This window comes from Xylocopa sonorina, chromosome 10 (genome assembly GCF_050948175.1).
Source record: "Xylocopa sonorina isolate GNS202 chromosome 10, iyXylSono1_principal, whole genome shotgun sequence".
In the NCBI taxonomy this organism is placed as follows: domain Eukaryota; kingdom Metazoa; phylum Arthropoda; class Insecta; order Hymenoptera; family Apidae; genus Xylocopa; species Xylocopa sonorina.
The window spans coordinates 6,041,822-6,061,695 of record NC_135202.1 but is presented as its reverse complement, the minus strand read 5'-3'; the positions used below and the strand labels follow the sequence as shown (position 1 = coordinate 6,061,695).

The 19,874-nt window shown below is 45.8% G+C and overlaps 1 protein-coding gene and 1 long non-coding RNA gene across 3 annotated transcripts in view; one reads left to right on the top strand and one right to left on the bottom strand.

Moving 5' to 3' along the window:
* Mxd (MAX dimerization protein) overlaps nucleotides 1-19,874 on the bottom strand; it is a 166,094-nt gene that overhangs the window by 1,801 nt on the left and 144,419 nt on the right. For both annotated transcript variants that reach the window (XM_076903631.1, XM_076903630.1), the window contains one exon: nucleotides 2,981-3,117. In XM_076903631.1, the coding sequence (XP_076759746.1) occupies nucleotides 2,981-3,117 (137 nt within the window). The remainder of the gene's footprint in view (nucleotides 1-2,980; nucleotides 3,118-19,874) is intronic.
* The window catches only part of LOC143428612 (uncharacterized), a 42,603-nt gene continuing 23,042 nt past the window's right edge, over nucleotides 314-19,874 (top strand). The window contains exon 1 of the long non-coding RNA XR_013102443.1: nucleotides 314-447. This is a non-coding gene — a long non-coding RNA (uncharacterized LOC143428612). The remainder of the gene's footprint in view (nucleotides 448-19,874) is intronic.

The following is a 19,874-nucleotide window of genomic DNA, read 5'->3' as shown; positions in this document are numbered from 1 at the left end:
TTAAACGATTTAAACAAGAAAAACTGAATAAAAACATGTAAGCACGAATATGATATATATATTTATAAAGTATAACACGATTGCTATTATATAGAAATCGTACATTGTCTACAGTGTGTTAAGCTTTCTTTGTACACTTTTTTCATTGTTTATTTTATCGTTTAGATTGTTCAGGTACTACTACAAGTTGTCGAAGCAAGATTTGAGTGTGGATATCGCACGGTTTCAATGCAATTATTTTCGTATCGTTGCTTCAAGCGTTCGATTTTGCTTTGTTACAGGTTAAAAGTTTGGGAGAAGTTTGTGTTGGGAGTATGGACGCCATGATGGTTACCGATCAAGCTGCAAAACTTTCCTGTCATCCGTGTCTGTTCGCTGATTATAATTTATACAGTTGCACTAGTTCCTGTCTCGAAAGGATCTGGCTGTGCTCCAGAAACCAATCACGTAAGTAGCTTTGTACTTCCAATTTTATGCTTTGCATTTTAATCGAATTTTTAATACGTATTTAGAAACTGTCTCTGAACTCTTTCTCCGGTCGATTGAAAAGTCGAAGCGAAGTTTTAAAAATATCCCGTTGGATTATAAAGCAAGCGTGTTTTATATTAGCGAAAATAATTGGAGTTTTAATACCGTAACGTCTACGTCTACGTGAGATTTTAATGAAGTTTCAATTTTCATTCTTATTAAATTTGAAATTATTAGCATTACAATTTTAAAGTTATTAAAACGTAACAGAGTTCGAATTTTTATTACTGCAGTTCCAGATGTATTAAAAGTTAACTCGCATCCTGCGAATTAATTGAGATACGCTGGAGAAAGATACATTGGCTGGTATATGTGTCGCACCTTGTCTGTACCTTTATCGATTTTATCAACGTTGATGGTATAATCGGTTGGCGATTATAGTAATTTCTATTCTGTGCAAATCGTAGCAAAATTTTTCTGAGTGATATTTCCTTTCTTTTTCTGAGGACAAGAGGTGCAAGACGATTAAATCTGTCCAATTACTCATTCCGTTACAACTTAGCGGGAACGCTATTCTATTTCTTGAAATTTAAGGACTTGGGGGACAAGTTCGCGAGGGAAATAAAATTTGCAATCTTACTCAAGCCGTGAGTTTTTGCCGGTAATAAACCTGGCTCCCATTTTGAAAACTTTTCTCGCAGCATTGTGTCGCGGAAAAGAAATATCCGTTCCGTTGGGAACGGTTCAAAGAACGGGCTGATACTTTTTATTACCCCGTGATGTATCGTTTTATTTTCACACGCTGGTCTCAACGTGTGTTACCTCGAATATTACGCATTCTTTTTCCACTCCCTCATCCCACTCCGCCTTTCGCTGCTTTGTCGCACGATAATTACGAATGCATTCTGAAAAAAATGCCTGCGCGAAACTATGTAAACTAATTTTTCCCCTTTGACACTGTTAATCTTTCGTCTGCTTTGATTATCCCCATCTTTTTCCTTTCAACACAAATACCAAAACTCGCGTTATTTCCACATTTTTTTTTTTTTATTTTACGAATAATATTTAACGTACGTCTGTGAAAAGATGGCTCTCTTGTGCATGTGTGTGATACAGATATGATAAATATTAGTTCATAACGTAATTAAAAAGAAAAAAATCTGTAGCCCCTCAGATGCAAGAAAAACATTTTCCAATGATCGCGTACCCTTCGTTCCATCGAACGATGCAATCGAGTTACGAATCCGCCTCGAGCATCGATGAAAAATTAAAACCAAACAGCCTCGCATCATCGATCGATTATTAATCCAAGCGTACCAATTAACCCTGCGTCACTTTTTCGTCCCGTCTCGCTGAATTCCAAAAATCTACCCGCCGCCCCCGCAACACGGGCACAATCGCGCTCAGCGTGTGCGACGTGCACGAACGACGGGGTCGATCAGCTGGCAATTAATCGAGCACCTCTTTGCAGGTGGCTCGAATCAAGGAGGCCGGAATAATCAAGCAACCGTTCGCTTAAGCGAGACGCTGGAACCATTGAATAGAGTAATTCTCGTAGGGGGAACGCGATGATCTCGCGAGCGTAAAATGCTCATCGCTCGTGCGAACGTCCCGGTTATTACACGAACGTGTCCACATGGAGCAGCGCGACGCAACAGAGGAGGCTGGGCGACGGGTGTACGGTTTTAAAAATAGTTTTTGTACACCGAACCGTTCGCGTTTACGAGGTCCGCGTTGTAAACGCGTTTGCAAAATGGCCGCCTATTCAAAAGGCGCTGTTAAGGATGCTCTTTCAACTCGAGCTTTTAACGCTATTAAATTTAGAACGTGACTTTAACAGTTCGTTGCGCGCGCGCGGGACGTCGAGGGGGTTCGTGAAGGGTGCGGGGTACCGGGCAGAAAAGAAAAAAAAAAATGAGGAGAAGAACGGTTTGGCTACTGGCACGTTATTACCAGCCGCATTCTGAATATAATTGGTGCTAAAAACACGAGTCAAAAGGGCATTTAAGTCCTCGACAACCTGGTCTTGAATACGGGAGCTAATACCTTGGGAAACCTGTACGTTCCGCCTCTTCCTCAGATGTTTGGAACGTTTTAGAAATAGCTGAGGCGCGGATAGAAAAGTGACTGAAACGGTCGATGAATGATTCCTCTTTTTTAAGAAACTGAATACTCAGAATCGTGTAATACAAACTAAAATAGCCTACTTTTATTTTTTTTTAAGTCACCTTCTTTTTTTAAAGTGCATATCATTACATGTATTTATAGCTATTATTATTAGCAATAGTTTATTGATTTACAACTACTAAAGTAACTGACAGGCACAGATTTAATTTAAGGGTGCTTCAGTTTTCACGAAGAGCAGTATAATTAATTATTACCTTTTTTTTAGACAGACGAAAGATTAACGTGGGTCTTGGTTTAACGATTTTGTACATTATTGTTCAGAATTCTCTGTTTTATCGCAAAAATGAACTAAATTATACGTGAGAAGCTCGACGCAATTAGTTACCTAAAGATTGTCCATCATTTCGGCAAGGGTGAGCCTGGAGGTGGACATTGCGACGCCACTGTCGCTGCTGCTTTGCACGCTGCTGTGATCATCGGTGTCCGACTGATTGCTCGTATAGCCGATCACGTCTACTTCATCTGTAATCAGAAAACAAAAAGAACACATGACTAAACTCGTGCCACGAGAATCCTCTTATTCGTTAAAAGTTATCTTCGATAGCTGTAGATCTTCAAATTTGACTTTCTCAGAACCAGGGCTCGAAATGCAGTTAAACTTGCTCTCGCAGATGAAATTTTTGTATCTTAACACATTGCAAAGAGGAATTTTAATCTTCCCTGTTGCGTTCAATTAAACGTTATTCCGTACGAAGAATTTCTCTTTTAAAAAAAATTATGCGAAAAATTCTCTCGACGTATAGAAACACCATAACTACAGGAAATGGAATAGTTGCGCAATAAACAAGGTCTATATGCAACCATAGAGATTCCATTATACGACATCACTAGCTAAATTAATCACAATAGCCTTTTTATCAATGTATTACAATTTTATACAACAATATCCTTATTTCTCGTTAAGAACTAAGCATTGCCATACGTTGTAGCAGTACCATACGATCGACACCCCATATTCCAACCCCTCTCACGCAACTTTCCCGCGCCTCGATTGACCCAAAACAAATCAGGATCCACAGGGTGTCCCCTCCATTCTCGCGTAGAAAATAAATCCCCCGCGACTCCGTCACGGTATCCTCGGCAGTCGTGGTTTTAACGAACGAGGCAATGAAACGGCGAGGCACCCGAACGGACCGTCGAACAGTGGCAGAGCCGCGTCGGGACGCGCGATCGAATAACTCGGGTGTCATACGCGGTAATACGGGGCTGGACGGTGGCTCGTTAGATAATTTAAAAAACGCAGGTGCGCGGGACGGGCGTTCGTAAATTGTAGATCCGATCGGACAGCTGCGGCTCGTAAATATAACCGTACGTGGCAGAGCAATCCCGGCGATTCGCGCGCGCGTACCGTCCACGAATTCCGCCGGAAATCGATGGAAAAACCTGCCACCAGCAGCGCGACGCGACGCTTAGGTGCACGCGTCCATCGCACGGGACGCGTCGCTCTTCCGTTGGCTCGCCAGGGGTACACGTGCCGCACGGTGTACCCATTCGCTGGCCATTCGCAACCCCCTTTTTCCGTGGCCGTCCAATAATCCTCTCGCTCCCTGTACTCGGAATGTCAGCCAATTTTCCTATTTTACCAATTCATGAGAGCCCGCTCTCATCGGGTATGCACACGCTCTGGACCCACCCTCTCTCTCGGACGCGCGAGCTCTGCGAATTTCTCGTTGATTCCCGTGTAATCCTCTGGAGCGACCCGCGCCGTCGACCGTTCACCACCACGTCGACGTAATTAGAGAAAAATACGGTGGCGGTTTGGCGAACGCGCCAATGAAGGGGACGTTCGATAATTTTCTTCGATTCTCGTTCGACTGGTGTGATACGAGTATATTTTTTTTAAGTGATGTTGCGGAGAGAAATGTTTTAACAAAGGATATTATACGTTGCAAATATTTTTTTTTTTTTGAGTCAAGTATGTTAAGGGTGATTTCTAATAGGTTGTAAGTATATCGAGAGTATCGTTACTGGGCTCGGTTGGAGAACTGTATGAATGTAAAGGTAGGATACGATAAAGTAGCGAAACAGTTCTTGCCGCCATTGTAAAATTCATCGAGTGTGCACTCACGTTCCACTCGAAGCCGCGTTCGCGGCGGGAAGTTTTACTTTCGCAAAAAAACCCGAAGTGATCCCCCGCCTCATCAAACTTCCGCTCTCGAAACCTCCCACGGCCCTTCGTGAAACGATCGCCGCGGCGTTAAAGCCGTATCCCCCGTCTGAGAAACAAAATTCCAGCGCCCACGGAGTCTAATTACCATCGCTCATTCACCGTCGCGGTGGAACGGTTTACTGCGCGTCTCTCGAGGCGCGTAAACCTCAGCGAGGGACTCTTTGCAACGTCTCATGGGCATCGAGATGGTTTATAGGGCCTCCATGCTTCTCGCGAATCGCTCGTGGCATAATCAACGTTCGTCCTACGCCTCGCCTCGCGAAGAAAGGGTTAAGTTCGCGACTAATTGCGTATTAATAGATACGCGCGTAGACGATACGTCTGACCGTGCGAGGAACTCGAAGCGTCCTCGAGCTTGGATGCAAGACTGCCGTGCAATTGCGCCCACGGCGTGCTCTCGACGCGGTCGAGGGTGCACGCGCGCGGGCTGGCACGCTTGGAAATAGTCGATATTGAACTTGGCGATCAGTGTCACGATGAAAACGGCCCTTAAGGCAGCGTACGTCACCGTTGAACGTCGTCGAGCGCTCTCCCGAGCGTCCATAAAATATAACCACCGTCAGCACCCACGCATCGTCGTTGTACGCGCGCTCACGTCGCGTCTGTGTTCATCTGTGCGCGATCGTGGTGGTGGTGGTGTGTTACGCGAATGGAAGAGGAGAGGACAGAGAGAGAGAGGGGGAGGAGAAAATAAAAGGCGATTGAAAGGGACGAGAATGGCGGAGTACTGGCGTACTGGGGACCAAGAAAAAGGCCAGCGTGTAAATGTACGAGCGTGTACAGGATGGTTCATTTACGTCGCTCACTCGGAGTGACGTTTACTTGGCTGTTTCGTTTTCGTTTCAGTACCCGTCTATACAGTCCAATCTAAAATTTAAAACAAAAAAAAAAAAATACAAAATCCATTTCCTCATCGAGTTACCATTATCCTACACTCGATCGTTTCTTCGTCTCGAAATTACGCAAGGGTACACAAATTTAGTGCATCGCCCGGTACCAGAAGATCCATCAAAGAACAGAGACAGCGCGAAACCGCTATCAAGCGGAAAAAGCGCGCGAGGGAGAAAGATAAACGCGAGAGCGCGGATAGAAATTGAAAGGGTGAAACAGAAAAACGCGAGGCACCAGCTGGAGGGAGAGGAAAAGAATTGAAGGGGGTGGAAGGGCGACAGGGCAGACAGGGACGGTGTGCAGCGGAAAAATTAGAGAGGGGAGGTATACATCGGACAAGCGGTGGGTGCAATGGAAACAACACGCGGTGCGTGCACACGCGGGACGAAGAGGAGGAGGACGAGGAAGGGTTGGCAAAAAAGGAGAGCGCGGCGGAAAAATACGAGGGATAGAGAGGAACAGTCGGTGAACGAAGGGTTGACGAAGGTGGAGGACACGGGAAGACGGGTAGAAAAACGTTCTCAGCGGCTGCTGCGCCTATGCACTGCCTCGCGTACACATCCATTGTCGCATCCGGCCGTCGTCCCGGCCGCGGCTCGTATAAATTATCAGAAAGATTTTATCACCGTGCAGGCTTTACGGCCTCGCTCCAGCCGCGGCTGCGAGCGGAATAAGAGTATATTTCGCCTGGCCGTTTCGTCTCTTTAGCGTAACGTATAGCCGCGAGGCACAATGCCGGATTGCTACCAATAAGAAGCGCGCCTCGTCGACGAAACAACCCGCCACCCTGTCCTGACGCACCCCCTTTTCTTACACGCGGAGAGACACCGCGTTCTGCTTTTCGCTGGCTCTTCGTTCTTTCTCTCTGTATTCCCGTGGCTACCAATCATCTCTTCGCAAAGTAGTTTGTCTTGGTTTAGCTAAAGGCAACTGGGAAAATTTGTCGTTGAATCGAGGGGCATGGTGTATGCAGGGGTGGAGGAGTTTTAGTGGGGTTGTAAACGGGGAACTTGGCTGCTGTTGCGTTTCTGAACGGAGTGAAGTGATTTAAACGATCGCTGGCTATCGTCATATTTTTCAATGTTCATTTTGACGCAATTTTGGGCAATGAGAGTCTTCAGAAAGAGGAAAAAGAGTACGAAGATCGTTAATGATTCATCGATACTTTTTTTTCGTAGTAATATATCTTGAGAATTTAATTGAACGAGTTCCTCGAGAAATTTATTTTATTGGTATGACATTTGCTTTCATGTACTGAAGTTTTTGTAGAAGCGCATTGAGTTGAATTTTGTTCCTGACGATTCGTTGTGGCAAGCTGTGAATATAGGGGTTTCTGGAACGCTGGAGTGCTCGTTGAACCAAATTTGTTTCGCGTTGTTATTGACGCGGCTGTCATCTTCAGTCTGAATTTGAAGCAGCTCACATTGCGTCATCTTTTCAAGTCGGAGGCTTTCAGTACGCAAATTATTCCGCGAGATGGAATAAACACAAGTAAGGGGAGAATTGTACGAAACATCTATACTTCTCATGCGCTGCATAATTCAGGAATCCGGGAATATCGATATTTCAATGCGCGTGTGTATAATAATTTTTTAGAAAATTCCACAAACTCAATCTGATCCTTCTTTCTCTAAAATTCATCTTCTCTTCAGACTTGCAAAACTCGAACGAAAAAATAGATTACTGATAGATTCCCTTCAATTATTTTTTAAATATCATAATTCACACTCCACTTTGGATATCTTCCATATCGTTCCATAATGTGTGTATTCTATATTTCTTCAAAAATTGAATGCTGTATAAGTACACGAACATCCGCAATCCAGCAATTACCATTGCTTAATTCCGCTGAGAATTCCAGCGCGTCCTCTTTATCGCGTCTGTACAAAGAATACAAAGTTTCTTCGTGGATATCGGCGATTTACTGCGAGTTAAGATGGTTCACGTGACCGTGCGGAGCCGTGGCTCCGTTTTTCAATCGCGGCCCCGCTCCCACTTATAAATTGCTGATTTACACGACCACGATAATGCCATTACGGCTGCGGCTTTCCTCGTTGAGCTTTTTGCCACCGACAGGCCGCAATCCGCATCGCGGCTAAAAGGCGCTCCTCGCTCGCGGAAACTACGATCCTTTTTGCGCCCCTGCCGCGACGTTGATTTGCTATACGATAAGTTGGCGAGAGGGGTAAGAAGCCAGCCGGCGAACAAATTAAGGGATGCTGGATGACGTTACTCGAAATAAAGGAACGTCACGAGTATCTCCACTTTCTTGTTAGCTAACACAGATTTTTAATTAAAATATTTCCCATTGACGCGTAAATTAATTTTGATAAATAATTAAAACCCTTTGTATCCGCCTTGGCTCTCGAGAAGGTTAAAGTCAAAGGGTTGCACACTTAATTTCACGCGAATCGATCCAAATACTCTGGAGTAGAGTCCCAAGCAATTTCAGCGCGATTTTTACGGAACGAATAATTAATTTATAATTAACGCGATGAAAATCTTACTGACACGAGAATGCATAGTAACTAGTCAGAGTGAAAAGTAGGTGCAGATCGTGCAACTGTAAAATTCGCGCGACACTTGCGTCGCATTTCACTGAAACGAGATTAAAGTACGTACACACTTGCAACACACTTCGTATCTCTTAAACTAATTTCAACCACGTCTAACACATCTAAACCTCCACGACTCAAAGCAGTGCACCCTCACTTTTGGCTCTCCCTGTACACCCAGCACTTTCCCATTTCCCGCACACGTGGCACCGCGACCAAAAACGGCACTCGCTCGGGATCGTTTTGGCAGCGAACCACGCGAGCCGCGAGCGATCTTGCAACCCCCGTCGATCTAATTCCCGATGACGATCCCCGCGTCTATCTTTAGCGTGGCGCTAGCTCGCTAGAGAGGCGGCCGCGTGAAACACACCAACGACTAAAATAATTGTAAACAACCGCGGCTACTCCTGACGACGGTGACGCAACGCACCCATCGCGTGGCATCTGTTCAGAACCGCGAGAAGGGGTGGTGGTGGCCAGCGGAAGAGCCAGGCGGGGGTGCTGTCAGGTAATGGGAAAAAGCGAGAGTGCTCGAACACGAACCGCCCCTCTCGTACGCCACCACCGCCGTGTCCCAAGGGAGGAAACTGTGTCAGGGATCGAAAATAATCACCGCGTGTCGTTGAAAACGCTTTCAAGCATGGCGAACGCCGCACGAGGCGTCGCAGCCCGTCCTGCCAAGGAGAATGCACCGTTATGCCAATGCCCTGGCGTCAGCGTAACCGGGGGAACATTTTTCTTCCGCTACCGCGCGTCAATGACCCTGCCTCGCGTGGCTCTGGATCCGCCTCTCGGAGAACCGTGGAGAACCAACGTCCGTTCTCCATTCCCGTGACGAACGGACCCACGGTCTTAACCTATGGACACGAGGTTGCCTCGCGATGGACGAAAGGCTCGCGTGCGCCAGTTTCGCTGATGGACGAGGCGCGCGTGAAAAATTGGCCCCGTACAGAGGCCATTCTCGCTGCTCTCTGTCGCCTCTCGTCGAGCGTCGCGTTGTGGTTTAAGGTTTGTTTGCATCAGCGAGGATATTCGTCGATGTGTTCGATCGATGCACAGAGCTGAAGCCTTGGGATGTTTGATTCAATTCTTGCTGTGTTCTTTTCAAATTACGTGGTCCAAAGGATTTTAGTTTACGGTAATAGAAAATGTTTGAAAATTCGTGAAGATAGCAATTGAATGGAATTAGAAGCGACAAGTGGTAAACGCGATATAGTCGAGGGAATCGTGCTGTAGAGAAAGAAACGTGGAGAGGCCTCGCGAAAGTTTCCAGAACGGCCCCCGCCAATGGCACTCGACTTTCCCCCGCGGCGATCGCGTTCGAGTAAACGCGAACGATCGGAAAAAGCACTTCCCACGGTTTATAGAAGAGATAACACGCGTACCCGGCAGTCCAAACACGTATTAACTCTTCCCGTTTTGACTAATTTATAGCTTGGGAGATCGCCAGCGCCACGGGGATACGTTTACGTCTGACATTTATTCAACGAACTTTTCCCCGCCTGGCCAGAAGGCATCGAAATGGCACTCCGCCGATGCCTAGCCCAAAGTTTACGCTCAGATTAACCCTCGCGATAATCCGGCTCGCGAGTCATTGCGATTCCTCGCCATCGATCGCTTTACAAGACGGCGGAGGCGCGCCGCCTGCTTCTGTGCCCGTTCTCTCCGCTTCGTGTCGCAATATTGCGCGAGTCGCGCGCGCGACCGTCGCCGGGTGGAAATGGAACGCGAAAATGTTTCTTTTCATTATACAATCACCGTTGTGTTGCGTGAGCATCGTTGCGCAACGCGGCGATTTTTCTTGAATAAGAACGCCGCTCCTCGGGCCCCGCGTTCGCGTTTCGGCTTTTAGCCGGGAAATCGCCGCGCTGTTGCGCGCACCGCGATCGTTTATTTATAGTTCGCGGACAACGTTTCTGTGCAACTACGTGAAACGAGAAAAATGCTTCCGGTGAAAGTCGAAGACGAACAAGAAACGGTACCTTTTTCCCTCCGTCTCTCTTTGCATTTCGAGAACACGCGGAGAGATCGCGTTCATTTTTTTCCCCGCCGTGAAAAGGTTCACCACCGCGGGTTCTTCGACAGAAATTTCATTCGACTCGGTTCCGCCTTTTCAGCCGGCGGAAATATATAGAACAGGAGGATTTATTAAAAAGCGGGAACGCTCGAGACGCGTACGCGAGACTTCTGTGATTAACGAATAATTTGCGATTACTTCAAACGAGCGCTGCGTCTTTCAATTAAACCAGCCACATTTTTTTTTTCATCGACGTCGAGTAACCGCAAGCAACGAGGGGGAGGAGGCAGAGAGAAGAGAAAAAGAAGAAAAAGCGGAAAGAAAAGGAGGAAGAAAAATACGATGAAAATAGTTGGATAAAGAAAAATCAAGAAAGAGCTGGAATTGTTTCCTCTCTCGTTCCCGCGGACAATGAGCGGCGGACAAGAAAAGAGGACGAGGAGAAAAAGAATTCTCGTTCGAGACAACGGGGGGAGAGAAAGAGAAAGAGAGAGAGAGATGACAAGGCACGACGAGAGAAGAAGAAGAAGAAGAAGAAGAAGAAGTTTCGTTGGACTTAACGGAACGGGCAACAGGAACGAGCAGACGCGGGCATTGAAAGGCGTCGTTAAAGCGAAATTAACCGTGATCCGTGGCGTGGGTCGCCTCCGTTTCGCCGTAATTAATCGGCCGCTTCGCCAACTTTAATTGTCGGACAGCGAAATACACGGCGATTCCCTCTCGATCCCAGGAGGAAGAGAGAGAAAGAGAGAGGGAGAGAGAGATGGTCGATCTTGGTTCTTTTTCTCGTCGTTGCTGGATGGTAAATAGCGCGGAAAGGCGGACGGAACCTTCGCGAATCGGTAATGCGATTGGCTGGACCAATTTGGGGGAACTTGGGGTTCCTTCGACCAGAAAAGGGTTCTAAATCTTCTAATAACACCGATATCCGTGGATATATGTATGTTTGAAGTTATAATTAAATGGTATCGTTAAGACGAATTTACATTTGTATGAAATCAGTGTTAAAAAATTTGATATCGGTATGAGAATAGGTTACAGATTAATTATTCGTTTATTGCCTCGTTTCTGAGAATGTTTTGCTCAATTATAGACAGTTTCTAATATTTTAACAGAAATTTTTGCCCTCTTTGGGTTTCTTTTTATATTACTTTGGACCATTCGGGACATAATTGGAGGTTTCTTTAATTTTATATAATTTTATTCTGTTTCGTTTCGATTGGACGAGTTCCTTCGCTAGACAAGATCAACGCTGTCGCAAATATGAATAAAAATGATCGATTTTCACCGATGCACGCTTGCTATGGTCGCCGCGTGTCCTTTATACGAATTTTATAGAAACCGATCGTGAAATTAGGGGCGCACTTTAGGGACGAAACCGAACGAGACGATACCGGATCTTATGCATACCAACTATACGACTTTACGATGGGCCTATAAAATAATGGGGACCCCGACAGATTCTGCTTTTGCATCGTAAAAGTCTTCCCGCCGAACTTATGCATCACAATGAGCTTCCTTTATGAGATCAAAATCAAACGTCCACGACGGTTCCGCCGTCCCTGATTTACAAGACCGATTTTTCCAACTATTTACGACTCCGCCTCTTTTATTCGCTCTCGGATGGGTTTGTTGTCGGAGTTACGAACTCAGAACGGAAGCCTACGTATCCCTCGATTTAAACAGTAGATTTCGCGCGTACATCCGGTTAAGAAGACCACGAATTTTTTTATTAGTCGACGTTGGCTGAATTTTGAAACGAGACAAACGAGCGTGACACAAAACAATAATTAGAAAATCCCATTTACTTGCTTGGATTCTTGGAAGTTTCATGCAGGACGCTTAAAGTTAAACAGAATAAAGAACAGAGGGAATCGCGGAGCAGGAAGTGAGCAGGGGTTAATTCGAGGCGGGGGCAGCGCGAGCGACTTGCTGCATTTTGCAAGGCGCGACGCGACGCCCTCGATCGGGACTCTCGAAGCGCGAATCGGGACGCAATCTCTTCCCATTCGAAACGGCGGGTCCTATCGAGGGCCGCAATGAAATGTTTATAACGGCGCGAATACACGGGCAGCCGCGATCCGAATGAAATCCCAAACTCGTTTGCATGCAAATTCCTCCGCGAGCAACCGGCGAATCTCTTTCGTTTCTCTTCGCCTCGACCGTCCTCCGCGCTGTTCCTCCGCTTCCTGTCCCGCTTGCCAACCCCCGCGAGAGTGCATTACTCGATAACTAAGCGCCGCTAACAGGCTTCCGGCGTTTCACCCTTGTCAACTGGCTACGTTCGACCTTTAATTGTTGCAGTGTCGATCCATCTTTCCATGGTGGAATTTTAGTTTTCTTCAACGTTTTCTCAGAGATTCGAGCTGGTTGGCTAGCGATTTACCCTTGTCAACTGACTACGCTCAACCTTTAATTGTTGCTGTGTCGATCCATCTTTCCATGGTGGAATTTTAGTTTTCTTCAACGTTTTCTCAGAGATTCCAGCTGGTTGGCTGGCGATTGACCCTTGTCAACTGGCTACGTTCGACCTTTAATTGTTGCAGTGTCGATCCATCTTTTCATGGTGGAATTTTAGTTTTCTTCAACGTTTTCTCAGAGATTCGAGCTGGTTGGCTAGCGATTTACTCTTGTCAACTGGCTACGTTCGACCTTTAATTGTTGCAGTGTCGATGCACCTTTCCATGGTGGAATTTTAGTTTTCGTCAACAAGGAAGTCTGGATCACGGTTGAATGTTATTTCGTTCGTTTTGCGGTTCATTCAGAAGGTTCAAATTTTATTGAAAGGTTATAGAAGATATTGAAATTGAAAAGTTTCAGTATTCTTGTTAAGTTTCCATTTACGTTTTTACGTGAAATAAAATTTTGCTTACAACTCGAAGGAATTGTACGTTCGCGCCGTCGGTTTTATAATTTCTCGAATATCGAGTCGGGCTGAATATTTATTTTTATTCCGTTCATGAATGTTGCATCAATTTTTCGAAATCGGCGGAATTTCGTTCAGCTTTCAATATTCGAAACTGAATATTTAACACCCCCGTCGCGAGGAACACGTGAAACGAATACGAATCCAATCGCGAGCGGAATTTTACCAATAATGACGCGATAACAATGACAGGGCGACGGGAAACGACAATCGTTATGATTCCAAAATCATTAACGACGCTATTTGGTATACGTTTATACGATACTCGTCCCTTTTAATGAATCTATTCACGGCATTACGCTGTTTGTTTCCATTATACCCGAAACCCTATCAGTTCTCTTCGAACGTAATTTTCAATCTACAAAAAACCCGTATCTTCTATTCATTTTTTGGTCCAACTAAACATTACTCAGATTTAGATTTTGAATACGCTTCCTCTGATTTTTTAATTAATATTCCCTTTTTAACAGAATCCAATATCTTCTATATTTCGTGTCGAAATTACGACGAGGGTCGTTTCTCGACACGATCAGTGTCCACGATTTCCTCTCTCGAACACCTTTAAGAACTCGCGAACGCCTCGAAACGACGAGACCAGCATCCGCCCTGGAGTCGATCGGTTTTCGGAAAAATTCCCGTAGACGCCAGCCGGGTTTCCAGGTCACCGACGGCGTCAACGAGTTTTCCACGCGCGGGGTCCTCTCCCTGATTCAACGTCGTATATATTTCCTGCTCGTGGAGAGAGAGAGAGAGAGAGAGAGAGAGAGAGAGAGAGCTGGGTACCATCCAGTTCCAGGGCAACGACGGCAAATTGCGTTTCGTATCAGCTTCGAATTGCGGATTTGGGGTGGAGCGGAACCAGGCGAGAAAGGGCGAGGTGGCGGAGGAGGTTGAAGGGTGCTGGGCGGGACAAATGGGCGGCGGAATCTGGAGGAGCCCGTCCGGGACGGGGAGAGCCGCTCCTTCCTGACTTTGCCCGGCTCATTTAATTAAAAATTAACGCGATTAACGCGGTGTAAAATATCGTCGAACCAGTGGCAAGTTTCCTCGCGAAATTTGATGTAGAAGGACAGTTAATAGATGGGAATTATAACGATTCCGAGGGGGCGGATGCTCTCTTCTTTGAGATGTCCTCTCGACGTCTACTTCTTGTATTTTCCACGTCAGCTTACGAGGAATTTCGAACATCTAATCGGATACTTTAATCAGATCGTTCGACTGTTTTCTTAAAACGAGAACATTTCACGGAATATTTGATTTATATATCAATGTTCGAACAATTGTTCTATTTTTATGTTGCGTAAAAAATGGAAAAATTTAAATGACAGCGATTAATTATCGAAGAGAATCGCGTCGGGTTATTAAAGGATTAAAAGTATCGTCCATTAATATGTCTGGAGTATTAAATAACCGTGTTAAATGCGAGGAATTTGTTCCCCAAGGAGGCGCTTTCGTATTCTTCTCCATCCCCCCTCATCGTCTTTCATTTATCTTTCGCTAATTGTAATTAGAATACCAATTCATTACTGAGCGGGGCGGAACAGACGTTTCGCAAATTCACGTTCAATCAATCTCAAAAGCGGATCCTTCGTCCAGCGACCGGGAGAAAAATCGAAGCGGAAGTCGCAGAACTTTAACACGGCCGCCGCTCGACGTCCACCCCGTTCGCCAACCACCCCCTCCGCGCCCCTCTCGCGACCAGCCGCGGAGAATTACGTGATACTTCGATTCAAAACACGTTTCTCCGTTAGACCGTAAAAAACTAGAACAAACATGTTTGTCACGTGTTACGCGAGCTGCAAAACATTTCCAGCTGACTTCAAAGGGATTTAAAATTATTTCTCCGCGCGCGTTTCGCAAAAACAAGCCGATCGTCTTCGACGCGAGCAAAGCCCCGGTTTATTAACAGCTTTTAACCATCCGATGCCATCCGTTCGAAAGAAAATATTTACCTTGGAACATAATATTTGATGTATTCATTTCTCTCCATTGTTTTCTCGTCAATTTTCTCAAGCTGCTCTGGCGTGCAAAAATTTCGTATGTAAAATTTGCGGCTATCAACGTTAAATACTACCCCAAATTATACTAGATTAATTATTTGAAAAATCATGATAATTTCACTCGTTTTACATAGAGAAAGATCGCAGAGAGAATGTAAGCGCAAGCAAATATTTTCAGACCCGTTTTGTATATTTAAATAAAGGGATAAATTCGTAGGACAAAGGGGCATTTGAAAGGAACGAATTGCAGTCGTAGGATTTGAGGGTTTCTTCGTGTTCTCACGTTTCGTGGTGGAATCGCGGAACAAGACAATGGCGATGTTTCTGCCGTGGATATTCACTGAGGATCTCAGACCGTATTCGAAGACGCGGGTAGAAGTTGGGGTATTTCCTGGGAAAACTGTAATCATCTTAGAGTCGGCCCTTAATCACCTTACACTCGTTTTGTTCGGCCACGGTTCGCCGGGGTTCATTGCAGCTTCGACGAAAGCTCGCTGCCCAATCCTACTTTCGACCAGTTCGACTTGCTTCTTATCTGAACAAGTTTCCACCCTTTCCTTAAAATCTCCGCCCTCGTCTACTTCGCGCTTGGCAAATAAAATGATCGACCAACGATATTTTACAACCCTCGATCGTAGCGAATCTAGAAGATCTTCGCAATCCAATTCTCTTTTCAATTTCACCATTCTTTTCTTTCTTTATATACATTATCCTTCTTCAACGTTTCATTGTTTTTAGTCAAATTACGAATAAGAACAGAAAAATTGAACTATCAGTTAGCTATTAGACTGCTTGATTACTAAATTCAACCCCTTTAGATAGTTAAAGACCAAGAGTAAGTGTAACCTCGTCTACTTCGCGCTTGGCAAATGAAATGATCGACCAACGATATTTTACAACCCTCGATCGTAGCGAATCTAGAAGATCTTCGCAATCCAATTCTCTTTTCAATTTCACCATTCTCTTCTTTCCTTATATACATTATCCTTCTTCAACTTTTCATTGTTTTTAGTCAAATTACGAATAAGAACAGAAAAATTGAACTATCAGTTAGCTATTGGACTGCTTGATTACTAAATTCAACCCCTTTAGACAGTTAAAGTAAGACCAAGAATAACTGTAATAAATCATATTATTATAAAAATATTCGTACCAAAATTAATCGTAATATTTAAAGCTTCATCCAAGTCAACAATTGCACCCTGAAATCTCGCGATATCGCTCTCGATTCCAAAACCTTTGAACCCTCGCGGTACAATTTCACCATTCTTTTCTTTCTTTATATACATTATCTTTCTTTAACTTTCCATTGTTTTTAGTCAAATTTCGAATAAGAACAGAACAATTGAATTACCAATTAATTATTGGATTGCTTGATCACTAAATTCAACCCCTTTAGACAGTTAAACTAAAACCAAGCGTAAGCGTAATGAATCGTATTATTCTAAAAATATTCATACCAAAATTAATCGTAATATTTAAAGCTTCATCCGAGTCGACAATCGCACCCTGAAATCCCGCGATATCACTGTCGAATCCCAAACCTTTGAACCCTCGCGCCATAGCCATACACTAGAGCCAGTCCAGAGCACGATGAATATTAAAAATCGCGTGAATCTCGCAGACGACGACAACGACGACACGATCGAACAGTCTGCGTTTCCTTTTGCCTTTTTTTTTTTCGTCGTGGGTAGAAACGACTGTCTTTTGTCGGCCGAATACGTGGTCTCGCGTGACCAAAGTTCCGCGCGGCGTACCCAACCGGTGTTCCCATCGGGCGACGATAGGGCGGCCGCTGTCAGACGTCGATGCCAGGAAATTTGCCTATAAAATGCAGGTATATACCCGTCGTCGGTCTAAATCACACGGTTCCACGGCGATAGCACGTGTGCAACGCCGCGTATCGCGCACACAAGCGCGGCTACCCCCGTCGCCAGCCGCCATATTGGTGACGCGCGCGACGCTAACTTATTCTGGAGATTGGCGACGCTCCAAAGATCTTGAACGGCGTTCTTCCTTCGGCACACGCGGCCATATGCTCTTCCTGTTTTCCCGTCGAGGCCCTCCTCGCCGCCCAGCCCCGCCGTCCTTCGCGAATTCCTCTTCCTATTTCGGTGGCTTTGCTCACGGTTTTCGGTATTCCGCTGGTCTCACTTCGCTCGAGAGGAGTTTCGACTCTTTTTTGCGAAAGGGGAGATTGGTGTGGTCGCTCGCCTTTTTTTTCTGGGAGGAGAGGGGTGACTGTACACCTTGGGGAATGCGTGCATTTTCGTATGTGTGCGCTCGTGGAGTCGAGTCCCGTTGTGTGTGTACGGTGTATCTTGTTAAGTTTTTATTTTATCGAGAGACACGCGTCTCTATTCTCGTGTATTCGCGTACAGGTACGTATCTAGATATTTTTGAACATTTTTAGAAGGCTAGGAGTGGAGGGTAGTTCGGTTTCTTTGAATATATGATCGTGTGCGCGAGTGGATGTAGACGTCGTTGACGCTGTTTGGAATTTTACAAATTTTTAGAAGACTTCTGTTGCGTGTAGTGAGTCTATTTTAACGTTGTGACATTTTTACCAGTGTTTCCTCCATTTTTAGAAAAGGAAATACGCGTCTGATAAATATTTATCTCCGTCGCCGCAAACTTGCTACGACAATCAGAATCTTATCAGGAGTTTTTTATTCGATTCGAAGTAATTCGCGGGCATCGTCGAGAAATTTGCGTGTAAATTGGCATTATTTGGAGAACAGGCTGCGCCGTCCGCGCGCTTCTGTAACAGGGGCTGAATCGTTAATCGAAAACGTTTACAATTTCGCAAATAATTCTGTCGTCGACGAGGCGGAGAGTTCCTTGGTCCGAGGAATATGTAAATGAGAACCGACTTGCAGACATCTTACCAGCAGCCTCCAGGGGGGAAACATGCTAACTCTAGGAAATGCAGTTGAACCATATTCAAATTGCCGTTCCGAGTCACACGGGCCAGGGGTATGTAAAATGCCGTCCCAGCGGTCTCATTGATGCCTCTTAAATTACGTTTCTCGATGCAAAATATCGCCGTTTACCATATTCTTCATTCATTCGCCGCCTCGTTCAATTTGCCCTGGAAATTTTCGAATTCGCAGACATTCGTTGATCAAAAGTTCCTCAAACTTCGCAATTCTCAACGAGTCGCTGGTGAAACAATTATTCGTCGAGTCTTCCACTATCTACGATGAAGATGAGCACCAAACACATCACAGAGTATCCACGATATTTCGCTTATCGACAAGGGTTGCAATTTTTGCAGCATCGAATCAGAAGTCTAATTTCTTCTGAGCTATAAACGCCCTCTCGTTCAGACCGCTGTGGACGCCATTCGCAAATCGCGCGACACTGTTTACCGTTCGCGTGCGAGGTATAAATTGCTGTGCAATCAGCGACGAGAGAAGAAAAAGGAAGGAACGAACGCGAGAGCACGTGAACGCGAATCGAAATGGAGGGTTACGGGCGAGGCGAGAACAACTCGAGGACACGAACCGACGGCTGACCTTGCCAGGCAATTCCATCGATTGACCGCTAATAACGGGAGGCGGCCATCGCGCGCGCCCGCTCGGTTTTCCAGCGCGTATTTCCACCGAAAATTCGTCACGACCCCGGCGAATGATTAACCGTGGAACACGACCGCGGTATACGGTCCTCATTTTGATTGAAGTCCCGCGATAAACCCACCGTAAGGAATGAATCGCATGCTACGGGCAATTTCGGAGGGACGTTCGTAATTAATTTAGTTACATCGCGCCCGTGGCGTGTGGCTGTTGTGCAAACTGTCTGGTCGCAGGGCTGTGACGCTCGATTCGTTCCCTCGAAACGGTCAAATTTCGAGATCACGTCGGATATTAACCCTTTAACCCAGGGCAAAATTGTTTGAAGTGTTCGAAGGAGGTTAGCAAACCCCTCGAGAAATTAAATAACGCTCGGATGTAATCCACGGAGAATTTTCTCATCCCAGTAGCCGATGGTCGAAGAACAGACTAAGCAGTTTCACTTGCGAAGACACTCGATCGAAGATGAACCTCCACGAAAATCAGATCGACAGGAGAACTTGTACCAACCCAAGAGGACATCATCGACGATGAAACGCCATCGGTTCTGGGATCGCAACTTTTTTATCACACCAGCGAGGAACTGTCCTGAAATCGTTGCAGTCGTCGAGTACACCATCATCAGCCAGTATGGACGTCGACCCGTCTCAAATGTCGAGGGTGAAACCTCAGCCATCTAACGACGCGCTGGGTTAAAAACCAGCGTACGGAACCCCGTCCGGTGTCCTGCAGCAATTTAAATCACCGCAAGGCCGCGTCTGCTCGCTGGCAGCCACGTAAAGCTTCCCATGGACGCAAATACCATCCCAGAGGGTGGAGGCAGGGGTTGCTTGGAGTCGCCCCGGTGAATTCGCAGTAGGTTTCCAAGAGCCAAGGGTGGAGGAGTGGGGTGTCTCTCGCGCGCGCGATTTCCTGGCGATACAAGTTGCTCGAACTCCGTGCTAAAAGCCAATCTCCAGCTAGCTGCGATTAGCGTGACCGTCCTCGTCGTCTTCGTCATCGTGAACGGAGCCCAGGCCGCAGCCTGAGGGGGGACGAACTTCCGAGATAGATAATACCCGGGGATGTCCAAGTTGGAAGACCTCCGT